The 13169-nt window shown below is 35.0% G+C and overlaps 1 protein-coding gene across 1 annotated transcript in view; it reads right to left on the reverse strand.

Moving 5' to 3' along the window:
• The window catches only part of LPCAT2 (lysophosphatidylcholine acyltransferase 2), an 86013-nt gene that overhangs the window by 42477 nt on the left and 30367 nt on the right, over positions 1-13169 (reverse strand). The window contains exons 7-9 of the mRNA XM_017874619.1: positions 12678-12712; positions 9500-9554; positions 1230-1312 (exon numbers count right to left, since the gene is read on the reverse strand). Of these exons, the coding sequence (XP_017730108.1) occupies positions 1230-1312; positions 9500-9554; positions 12678-12712 (173 nt within the window). The remainder of the gene's footprint in view (positions 1-1229; positions 1313-9499; positions 9555-12677; positions 12713-13169) is intronic.

Consider the following 13169-nt stretch of genomic DNA (forward strand, 5'->3'; position numbering starts at 1 on the left):
TTACAGGTGCGTGCCACCATGCCTAGCTAGTTTTTGTATTTTTAATAGAGATGGGGTTTCACCATGTTGGCCAGGCTGGTCTCGAACTCCTGACCTTGTGATCCACCCACCTCGGTCTCCCAAAGTGCTGAGATTACAGGTGTGAGCCACCGCGCCGGCCCAGTTCTCTCAATTTCTGATAATTATCTTGCTTTCTACCTTTTGGATATAAGCTGGCATGAAAACATAAGAAAGGAAGAGAAAAAAACAACATAAAAACTAACTTTGTAGCTGATCTAGAAACTAGATAAAACAACCATATCTATATACACTTAATAGCAAATTTTTTGCCAAACATTTATTCTATTTTGAAAATAGTTATTCTGCAGAAAAATATTAAGATACATAAATTAGAATAAAACATATAGAGACACATACACATACATATATACATGGCTGGCTATATATATGAAATCTGGCTATAAAGCTAAATTCAGAGTTCTCATTGAATTTTTACTAAGAGAATAAACACTGCTGGTCTATTAGCTCCAAACTTACTACTGGGAATGACAGAGGTGGTATGTGGGAAGAGGGTGCACACCTGGAGGGCTCTGAGGCTGTCTGGGTGGTGGTATAGTATAAAACATTCTTTCATTACAAGATAGGGGTTGATTTATCTAGTCAGAATAATGGCCAGTTACATTCTCTTATGTGCAGGAAAATATTAACCTTACGTTTTATAGTTTCTAAATCCTAATTTATAGCCATCCATGAAGAGGTGACTTTTTCCCTCTTCTATGCATCTTTTACATGGCAAACTTTCTCCTTTTTGGTGCTACCGTCAGTAACACCTTAGAAACACTCAGCCTTGGGCAGCTATATGAAGGTCAAAGGAATAGAAGGTGGGCCACGTCAGGAACCACTGAGATCATCACAAGGCTCATTTGACAGTGGCGGGCCAGCTTAGGAGAATCCACCCTGTGCAAGGCACTGACTGGTCTTTTCTGGTTATTGAACCCTCCCCAGTCTTTCCAGTAAAGACATATTTCCTTATTTGTGGTATGCAGCTGGGGAAAATATTTATAGATTGTTATACTGACCTCATCCCTGGGCACATTATTTTATGCATCAAAATGAGTTGGGGAACGAGGCCTTCAGGGGTTAAAAAAAAAATCCTTAAAACGAGTTAAACAACATGTACAAATAATTTTCAAATTATTTACAAATTATAATCAGATATAGACACTTACTCTGCCATTACATTCCGGACTTTATTAGCAAAAAGGACAGGATCATTTTTTTCTTCATCATTTGGTACTTGAACTGGCATAAACTGAAAGACAAATATACCTTTCCATAACAATGTCTTAAGCCTAGGACATTAAATGCCAAGTAAATTAATTTATACATTATCAATATATTAAATCATCTACCTTTCTAGAACATAGCTTATATGAGGTAATGGGGCACTAGGCTTGGATTCAGGAGATCTGTTTCTAAGCCCTGGGTCTGCTTGTGTGTTAACTAGTATGTCATTTAACTTTGCTGAACCATCTCCTCAACTCTAAAAAGAGGGCTACGATCACTACTTCCCTGGTGACTGTGAGGGTGAAACAAGCCAGTGTCTGGAATTCTGGAAGTGTAAAGCTATAGCTACTAAAATCTTTCTCCTCGAGCTGCCTTTTCAACTACTTCCATCCCTTTATGTGAAAACTTTTTTTTTCTTTTCTTTTTGTCTTTCATCTTCTCTATTTATTCTAATGTCAACCATATTTTTACTATTTGGTTGAACTTTATGTTTAGTCATTTATTCTGCTTTTAAAAAAAAACTCTTAGTATTGGCTTTACAGCTTTTGCTTACCACCATTTTTTGCTTTAGCATTTTTAATTGTATTTTTTCTCCACTTGATGTTCTGTGATGCCTCAGTTGTACTGTTCTTGTTTTTATTTATGGTTTTCTAACATTAACAAGGTTTTAGTACCATATTCAAGTTATTACATATTTTTCAGCACCTACTATATACCAGGCAAGATTAGTAGGACCCTATTGCCTGCTCTAAAGAAGATCAATATTTTAATAAGATAGAACAACACATTAATAACCCCATATGCTAAGTGTCATTACCTCTATTGCCCCGAATTATAGATAGGGCTCAATAGCTTAATTAACTTACCTAAAGGCATACAAGTCACATGGCCAGAATTCAGCCCAAGATTTGTCAGATTCAAAAAAATCTTATTTTCTCCACTAAGCATACTTCCTGGAGTATGAGAGCAAGAGGTAGGAAAGGATTAATTTTGTCAGGGGCCAAGGAAATGCAGCCAAAGAGGAAGGTGGTGCCTAGGCAGAGAGTGCACATAAGAAAGCTAATTCTGTTAAGGGTGCTCTACAGAAGAACTAATACCTGATGGTGGCTTTTTAAGGGTAAGTGAGATTTTTGCCAATAGTTACTGTTTATTGAATTATAACTAGAAACCAGGCATCATGCTAGGTGTTTTACATACATTATTTTATTTCATTAATTTTTCCCCAAAATAGGTGCTCAGGTGCTGCACTACGCCCTAAAAACATGACAACAAAGTCCCTGCCCTCAAGAAGCTCTCCATTCAGTAGGGTAGAAATTTATGAAACAATGAGCTAAATCCACCAGTAAGAGTTACCATCCATTAAACATCTACTGTGTGCCGGGTATTTTATATTAGGGGCTTTACATGATTAACTCTCTAAACAATTTCTTGAGGTAAATCCCACCACTTCCATTTGATAAATAAAGAATGTAACTAGAAGTAGTTGAAAATACCATTTTTTTCCAAATGGACCTGTTTTCAAGTCTTGTCAATCATATTAAGAAACCTGTGAGCATTGGTATCTCAGAGGTGACATTTAAGCAAGGGAATGACATGATCAGGTCCAAATTTTTGAGTGGTAACTTCAGCAGTAAGGAGTGGATGCATCAAAGAAGAGACTAAGAGTGGGGAGAATGTCTGGAAACAGCTGCAATCGTGGGAGAGACAATAAGACCTTGAGTAGAGGGAGTGAGGATGTGGAGGATGACATGGATGCAAGTGGCATTTTTAAGAGAAAATGTATGGAATTATAGAATAATGTGCTATAGGACATTTTTACTTTTCACATTTATCTGATTATTTCCTCTCTAAAGGGGCAGCTGCAAGTTGCAGAAAAAGTTCTTGGACTGGGTTGCTGCTTGAGATCTGCCGTGTGATCCTGGAAAAGTCATTTAGCCTTTAGGAGCCTCAGTGCCTTCTCCTGTCAAATGAAAACATTTAACTAAATGATCTCTGAAGTCCTTCCCATTGGAATTCTGTGTGTGGCTCTCTATTTTGCATAGTTGTTTTTTAAGATGGAAAAATAAACTACGCCACCAGAGGTCCCCACATCCTTATATATTTAGAATAACTATCTTTGCAAAGAAATATTTCTAAAAATTCCCTGCATCCTGATCTAGTAAAATTTCTTGAACTTTCTTAGTATAAAATCCAAGAAAAAAGCAGTAAGTTGAAATTAATGTTCATAAAATCTCTAACAAAACAGTGTAAGAAATTAAAGTTTTTAATTGTCATATAATTCTTCATCTTTTAAAAAAGCCAAACAACCATTTGTAATACACTTGATTTGTAGGTCATAAAAGCACATACTGAAAACCTTGAAAAATAAATTGCTGCTACACTGTTAACCAAACATAATACAATGAAATACAGGTTTGGTTTCTATTAGTGCAGGTAGTATTTTCATAAAATGATTTTAATAACTCTCATATTGGCATGGCATCTTATTCTTGAGGAATAAAGATCCACTGAGAGTACAAAATAATTAAAATCCTAAATTTGACACCCATGAGCCTTGGAGGCCCTATTCCTCCTAAGAAGCAATTCAATTGAAATTCTAATTAAAAGTCACCTCTCCTAGGATAAGACCTTGCCCTCTATATCACATTTCCTTTTTGTACAGTCATTCAAGACTCACAGTATGAATGTATCATTTATTTGGAAAGGAAAATCAATCAAAGAAAGGGGAACATGATTGCCACTATCTTTTATGGTTCCCAACACACACCTATATACCCTAATGACTTCAAGCCCCGAAGTTTTCCTTTCTAACTTCATCTTTTCTCAATATCCTCAGTACTCACATTGACGACTCACGTGACATCTTGGCCACAGATATTCTTCTAGACTCTACCTCAGCCATGGAAACAAACTTATGACTCTAATTTCTGATAAGTTCTTCAATCAGTTTCCCCTCATTATCCATTAGTGTTTATTTCTCCCCTAATCTGGTCTTGCATAGACCATGACAACCTAATGGTCACATCTGGATCTAATCATCTCTCTTTAATCATTCCACTCCCTCTGGCAACATCTCCCTGCCTATCTACACTGGACTTGGGAGTCGGATACTTCTGTATGACCTGTTACTTAGAATCTTTCACTTCTGCCATGCCCACAGTGCCAATCACACATCCTCAGCCACCTCTCCTGATCTTGCCTTCATATTCCTGTTAGGGACCACTGAGAGATGCTAAAAATGTTAAATATGTTCCATGCTTTTCAAGTTGCAATTCCACTTTTACCTCACTCTCCCTGGACAAATGGTATTTCACTTTCAACTTTATAAAGAAGACAGCTTATGTGAACTTACTCCCTTCTTTTGCACCTGAAACTGGCTTCATATCTCCACTCCCCTCTCCTTTCAAATACAGTATTCTCTGTACCTTCACCATACTTAACTTTGCACCATCCTGTCCCAGCTGAGGAGCAGACTAAGTGACATGTTTCTCAGATTAACATCTCTTGTTTGTGCTTTTGGTCCCAGAGTCCCCCACTTCCTCTTGGTCCTTAAATTGCATACAAGCAAGATACAAAATTCTTCAGCCTACTATTTAAGACATCCATCAACCAAAGCCAGTCACTTACATAAATGCTCCATATCACTAAAGCTACTTTATTCATTTTTTCTTGACCACATCAAGCACATTCCTTTCTACTAAAAAAAAAATGATGAGGAAGATTGAGGAATTATGACACTATAATCAATGTTTTATTTTTCCTTGCAACAGAAAAAAATTTTAAAAGGACAATCTTAACAAATGTGCAGTTCTAGTTCTTTCTATAATTCTTCTTTTAAATCTTCAAAGAGAAAAAAATGCAAAATAAGGAAGATATTTATAAACAATGCTTGCTGCTTCCTTCCCAAAAGAACAGAAACATCCAGATGAGACAGAAAGTAAAAGTTAGTGCTTACTGAACACTTACTATGTGCCAGCACATAAGTAACCTTAATACTCCTCAAAACTCTATAAATTAGGTGTCATTATCCCCATTTTTGTCAGTGAGAACGCAGGCTTAGAAAGGTTTCATTTTCTCAAGCACATACAGGTAGGTAGTAACAGGATTAGAACAAAACTCTAGTTAATACCCTTTTATTTCTCTAGTAGTATTCACACATTCCAGAATTTTACCAAGTTCCAGAAGATATTAGCTTTGTTAGAACAAGTATATACATAGGGTGTGTGTGTGTGTGTGTGTGTGTAGTTGTGTGATTGAAGTTTTCTAAGAGGCTCATTTTAGATTAAAAACTAGAAATAATTGTAGTGCATTTGGATACTTAAATAAACTATATAAATGTCTTTGAATCCTCCCTAAGTAATTAACTCTCTACAGATCTTAAAAGTGATATATACATGTAGCTGTTGATCATAATACTCATCATTAATTGCAATCTTTCCCTAAATCAGAAATTCTTTTTAAATAAAAAAAACCTTTCTATTATTTTAAGGAAATGAATTGCCCACCACAGAGCATTTTAGGCCTAAAACTAGCTACTATAAGCTCACTATAAGCTTTGCAAATGAATTTTCCTAACGAAAATACAGTAGTTTCCCTTATCTGGGATTTTACTTTCTGTGGTTTCAGTTACCAACAGTCAACCATGGTCCAAACACATTACATGAAAAATTCTGGAAATAAACAATTCATAAGTTTAAATTGCATGCCATTCTGAGTAGGGTGATGAAATTTCATGCCATCCTGCTCTACCCTTTCTTCATCACAAAGAGAAGAGGGATGAGTATAGTACAATGAGATTTTGACAGAGAGAGAGAGAGAGAAAGACCACTTTCACATTCAACTCTTATCTATATTGTTACAACTGTTCTATTTAATTATTAGTTATCACTGTTAATCTCTTATTGTGCCTATTTTATAAATTACATTTTATGAGAGGTATGGATGTTTAGGAAAAAAGTGAGTATATATAGGGTTTGGTACTTTCTGCAGTTTCAGGCATTCACGGGGGGTCTTGGAACATATCCCTTACAGATAAGGGGGGACTTATTATATGTTTAATATGCCCACTACAGACAATTTTTATGTATCTATAATATACACTAGATGGCTTCTAAAGTCAACATGCTTTGAATACAAACTGAGATATAGCCTATGAAGGAAACTGACTGCACAGTCAGTGTAAATGGCTTGTTTCCATTCATAAACTAGCAGAGGCCCACTTGGTGCTTTATAGTGTGACTTAGCATGTATTCTCTCTCATGAGATAAACTAACAGACTCTTAATTCATGTCACATTTTGCAATGTTTCCTACTAGCTATTTTATTCCCTATGTCCTAAGCCATATCCTTATAAACGTATACTTGTGAAGTAGCTGGTTAATAAAAGTATGACTAAAAGATACTTTAAGAACACCCATTATGCCACATTACAATTCAAAGAATAGCTTTTAGTAGAACCATACTGTAGACAGACGTCTTCATCATTGTTCAAAGATGCCAGCAGAACAGTTACATAGGACATGAGGTTTAGAACTAACTATATTTTTAAGATCCAAGAGTCGAGAATATAATAACCTTTTCAAAAACACTGTATGTCTCTATGTTGGGAAGCAGAGAGGGCTGGGAAGAGGTGGTAAGAAAATATTCCTAAATATTAGATTCATTACATCTTAGATATCTAATGATTTTGGTAATTAAAGAGTTCGGTAGTCATCATTACTGAGGGGAGATGTGTGAAACTAAAGGATATGGCAGTCAACATAATAGGGTGTCATGTGACTCACAAAAGCAAGAGTGTCTAAAAGGGCACTTTAATAATTCATTCAAAGTTCATTTGAAAAACCATAAAATTAATACCATATTCTTGAATAATACATCTTACATTAGGTTTACCTAATATACAAGGAGTTCCAAAACCATGTTTAAAATAAGATAGTAGCAAGGATTTCCATCAATTTTAAAGAAAAAGAAAAAGAAAAAAGGGGGTTACTTGAGAATAACCAAAACAATTGAAACTGGAGCAACTAAATGTACTGAGACCACAAACCAATCTCAAGCGGGGCCTCGTCAGACGTAGTGGAAAAGCTGGAACCTCAGAGATGGCCCAGCTCTTACAGAGCTTCAAGCCAGGGCGTGGTATACTTAGTGCCTGAAGGGCTGCTGGGATACATTTTGGTTAAATCCAACAGTGAGTATTAAAATATTAAAATATCATAAAGTATTCAGGAGTCACCTGGGTGAAAGGTGGAGTCATAAATTTAAAGTAAAAGTAATTAAAATAAGAATATCTGTTAGTATTAAAATAAGAATATCTGTTAGTAATTGAAATAAGAAATCTGTTAGATTTGAAGTCCACAAATTCCCATCCTCTTGTTCTGCACCGCAATTCTAATTCATCAAATCTCTGTGGATGCGGCTATTTTCAAGCAGCTGAAAGTCATTTTATTTGTGAAGTTATGGAACAAATAATACATTGTTTTCTTTGCCAGAAAAATATGATCCAAACAGGTCTCAGAACTGGCTGGAGAACACAAATATTGTAATTATTATTTTTTTTTTTGAAAAGAAAGAAAGAAAGAAAAAAGAAAGCCATGACACAGAAAGGAAATGTGGTAATAATGGTCATGACAAAAAAAACAAAAAGAGGACTCTGAATACCTCTGTTGTAATGCAGTTTCACCACTGACATGCTATGGCAAAAAAAGACAGCTTTGTGTACATTTCTATATGTGTTGCTAGATCTTGTTTTAGCTACAGAGGGGTACATTGAGAGGAAGAGACAATATCTTGCAGAGAAGATAGCATGGCTTTTTTAAAGTATGAGTTTTCTTGTTTTTTTTTTTAGAAAAGTAAAACAAGCCTAGACTACCTGAGCAGCTATTGAAAAAGCAAGAGCAGTGCTCAAGAGTATTTAGAAATATTATGATATAAGGCTTCCTGAAGTGTATTCTATAGAACACTGGTTCCGGGAAATATCCAGAGAAAAAGGTTCTGTAAGTCAGACATTTCAAAGGCACTGAGTAGTCTTGAGAAAAGAAAAATTCATTTTCTTTACCTTGATACTTCCTAAACTTATTAGTTTTGTTCCCCAGGAACCTCTAAGAAAACGCAAGAACAAGTGTGGGTTTTGTTTCCTGTTTTTTTTTTTTTTTTTTTTTTTTTTGCCACAGTGAGAGATACTGAGCTGGTTTTAAAAGTGGGGAGGTGTGAAATATAATTAATAAACAGATTTTTCAAGACAGGCAGAAAACATGCAAATCTCAAGAAAATTTCACTAAACTCATTCTGAAATGTAATTTGCCCTCCTAAATCATTTGGTATTGCTGACAATCTCTAAATGGCCAAATCACTAAGCTATCCAACAGAGCAAAATAGTATTCTTGTGAATTAAATTCCACAGTCCTGTCACTTAGGCACTAGACCCCACTCAGAACTCTGCATGACACAGGCAAACTTAAGGTTTTCATTACACAATCCATGGATGCAATTAGAAAATCCAGGAGACCCATGATCAAATAGTCTCTCTTCAGAGACTACCTGAGTGTATTGCTAAAACCCACTGGATTCTGAATTCAGGGGTCCATTCTACATCATATCTAGAAACTAAGAACAGCTCTGGAACCAACCTTTAGAGCCTTAAAAACCTGGTCGAAATTTTCAGAATGTTATAATAACTCCTCTCTCACTACCTGCCACTGTAACTCAAACCAAAAGACTGTCCTGTGAATGATAATATGTGCTGCCTCCCAGACAGAATTTCCTTGGGCTTTTCATGTGCAGGGTGATTTCACAGTGAAGTCTTCTGACGTCTATGTCTCTCCCCTAGACCCCAAGTAGCATCTCTTAGCTTTCATAAAATATTTTCTTTAAAGAGGTATGGGGCTCTATCAGCTACGCACAGCTCCTTTTGTCAGGATGTGAAAATACATCATTCAATTTGGCAGGTGTCAGCATTACAGGAGTAAAAAGATGAGAGCAAGGTGATGCCCCTCTGGCCAGCCAGGGTGGTTACATGTTTCAGAATCTAGAGGTGTTTTCTAACATGATTTCAAGGGCTAAATCTGACAGCCTAGGTTTATATACACAATTTGTAAAACACCAGGGTTTATGTTATGGGTGATGGACCTTTATGTCTGGTCTCTCTAGACTAGAAGTTCAAAATTAAAGGCAAAGCCAAATCTCAAGTTCCAAGGCTACATTTTGAATGACTTACCTCAACTTCTACCTTTGTGAAGAGCTGGCAGAAAGTAAGCATACAAAGCTGAAAACTGAAAAGAAAAAAGAAAAGGCTATTTTTATACAGTAATGCAAGTATCATCTTACATTATTCAACAACCATTTCTTTATACACAAATACCCCCACATCACACTTCATATATATTTTGCATTTATAAATGCTACACTGCAGGTATAACACTTTTTGGGCCTAGACAACTAATCTTTTTTTTTTTTTTGAGACAGGGTCTTACTCTGTCACCCAGTCTGGAGTACAGTGGCATAATCACAGTTCACTGCAGCCTCAACCTCCTGGGCTCAGGTGAGCCTCCCACTTCAGCCTCCCAAGTAGCTGAGACTACAGATATGAACCACTGTGCCCAGCTTAGACAAGTATTCTTCACAATTATTATTCAAAAGTTAAATCACCAAATGAATACCAAATATGTATTTGAGTGAGACCCTCAGCTCAACAGACTAAACCACAAATTTGAAGTTTCCTTTACAACACAGACTCAAAGGCCCAAGTCCCTAGAGAATATACCCAGGGCCACATTTTAAGGTACGTAAATGTGTTTATAAGAAAACTCCTAGGTAGATCATTACATTTCTGAACTCTTTTTTGACATTAAATCAATGGGCCTTTCTGTAAAAGCAGAAGCTTTATCAAAATTGTCCCAGTTACTAATAAATGTTCTAGTTATGAGGAAATCTGGAAAGTTTCAAATTTCATTGTAAAGGCAGGCAAAGGCTGTCTTTAAAGTGGTTAAGCAACCCTCTCAAAGATAATGTTTGAAATAGCTGTTCCTAGTTATAGCTTTCCAGTACATATTTAGACCCTCTGGATGAGATTTCTACTGGATTTTCAGTTTAGTCTCATTAGACAATTGACCCAGAAACTAGGCAGAATGGATTAAACTACACATTTAAGAAAAGAACCAACCAATCTCTTTTCACTGTTAAGAAATTAAAATATAATTTATCTGTAAAAATTACCTGAGGGGACTTATTTAAGGAATTTAGGAGCTTAAGAATTTAGTTAAAAGAAAGAATTTAGAAAGTAGATATATCACTTTCATAATTAATTATAAATTGTTAATGTGACAGTTCACAAGTCTTCCATTTGAAAGAAAAACATCTTTTACTATCTATGAACTCTAAAGTCAACCCATACTATCTTGCATAAACTATTTTTAATTATTTAAATGGAGCTGTGGAATTCAATTACTTTAATAGATGCACATTCTATTCTGAAAATTCTGAATACTATACAAAATATGAAACCACACATAAAATCTAACCTGTCTTGTCCACCCTACAGACAGATCGAATACTTCTTTGACTGATACAAAACTTCTCTAAGTTTATTCCAAGTCTCCTTTCCCTTGGGATATTTGTTTTGGTATAAAATCTGTTTCTTAGAATCCGTATCTGGAGTAGCACTTTGAGCAAGGGCAACTGAGAAAACAGATTTAGAAGTAACAGACACAGTGCTAACAATATTAAGTAGATGAGAAGACAAAAGTGGATGTGAGATTTGCAATAGATAGGTGCAATGTGACATTTGAACAACAGAAAACTGTGCCTTTTAAATATTTTGTGTTTGTTTAAAAGTCCTGAAAAATTTTTGACTTTTGAAATATTTTTTCTCCCTTTCATTCCTGAATTCTTTCTCCTAATTTCCTTTTCTTCTTCTCACATACTTCTCAGTTGAGAAGGCTAGATTAACTAAACCCATCTATTATATTTTCTATTCTCAGTTACTCTTCTAGAAAAGCTTTCTCCTATTTGATCACCACATTAATCTGGACTGCTGGGCAATCAAAAAAAGTCTTCTTGGCCACATCACTATCTCTGTAAGGAACTTAACCTGTAAAAGCCCAAAGGATGGCACACCTCAGGAAGTGGAAGTATGCTACGCATCCATTGTTAAGGCACTTCGTTTTCCCAAATACTTTCATACTACCTGTTTCTCCCAATTATCCCATGTCTAAAAGCAATCAGGAATTCAAAATAAGTAATGGCATGAAACATGTATTTTAGTTAAATGAATAAATTGATTTCTTGGTAAGTGAAAGATAATATGCTGTTTATATATCCTTTACAATTTATGTTCTTTATTTTTGGTGTTATTTGCTTATCTTCAATTATCAAGGACTGAAGCATAACAAGAATATAAATGTTTCATATGTGTTAATATTTATTCTATTGTCCCATCAGTTACATATTCTGATTTAAATTTATTATTTCAAAGCAATGTATATATACACAAAACGGAGAAATTATGCAGTTTTGATTTCAGAAGTCAGCTGGATTATGTTGAAGGTATCTAAAAAAAGCCTACAATGTGCTTAAGGCAACTGATGATTTCCTTAAATATTTCCAAGTGATTGTCACCTATCCATCAACAATGTTATCTGAGCTTTGTGCTTAACAATATGAAAACTGGGTAAGACCCTAAAGGAAGTCTTCAAATCCAGGCATTTCATATGGCTCTCACCAAAATTTAAACAGGCTCAGACTTATTCAGAGGGCACTAAACAAATGATCTTGAGAGAAACCAAGTTTCTACATGTTCTGTTCTTTTTAAAGGCCTACTTCACATCAGCTTGCTTAATAATGAAACTGTATTCCTCTTCTCTCTTCAGTAAAGTGCTTATAGAAACTGCTGATTCCAATGCTTTTCAAATCCAAGAATAGAACTGAAATCTTGGTTAGCTATTTTTTCAACTCATATCAGACACATCATAGCTATTTCAGGCCATATGACTAAATTTTTCTGAATGGCTTAAACCAACATAGTAAGTAAGGATAGAGACACTGGATAATACCAAATCTGCAATGGAAATAAAACTGCAAAATTAAAGCTAACTATGATGCAAACTAGGTCACTTACAAACTAGCAGACAAACACTTGAGACCCATTTGAATGAGACAGATGACTAGAATTTTGCATACAGGGGACTTCAGGGGTTAGTGGTCAAGACAGTGCAAGACAGTGATGCTCTCTACAGAGACTTATCAGTTATAAGACTTAGGGCTCTGATCAGAAATCTTTATGTTTTAAATATAATAAAATTTAAAATAACACTTTTTTAAAGAATGCATAAATGATCTTTCTTTTTCTTCACTAAAATAAAATGTATATAAACTAACAATGGACATAAGTGACTTACAATGTATATCCTTGCCATGTCCAGGTCACAGTATCCTATAGTAACAAAATTATTTTAGCTGTTAGTCTGGAGGAAAAACACTAAATAAAATAAAGATCTTATTTTAATATGGGGATTCATTTATTTTTTTCTGAAACTAAAAGCAACATGTTGAGAAGTAAAATAAATACATTATTATTAAAGAACAGTGAACTGACCTATGAATTCCTGGATTACATATCTGCATAGCAAAGATCTTCCTAATGTCAACAACTTTTGATGAAATGACTTGCTCTAATTTTTTAAAAACTATTTTACATGCTTAGCCACTTTTCTCCTAATATGAATATATCTGGATAATTAATTTGCTTACAAAAAAATCAGAATATATCAGTTTTCAAAAAAAAGTTTATTGGGGGAAATAAAATAATATGAACACACAATAAATCAAACCTATAGGCAGAAGTATAATGAATAAAATTTTTATAGATTTTAATTCTTTTTTTAACCATA

The sequence above is a fragment of the Rhinopithecus bieti genome, unplaced genomic scaffold, assembly GCF_001698545.2.
Source record: "Rhinopithecus bieti isolate Rb0 unplaced genomic scaffold, ASM169854v2 scaffold_8911, whole genome shotgun sequence".
NCBI lineage: Eukaryota > Metazoa > Chordata > Mammalia > Primates > Cercopithecidae > Rhinopithecus > Rhinopithecus bieti.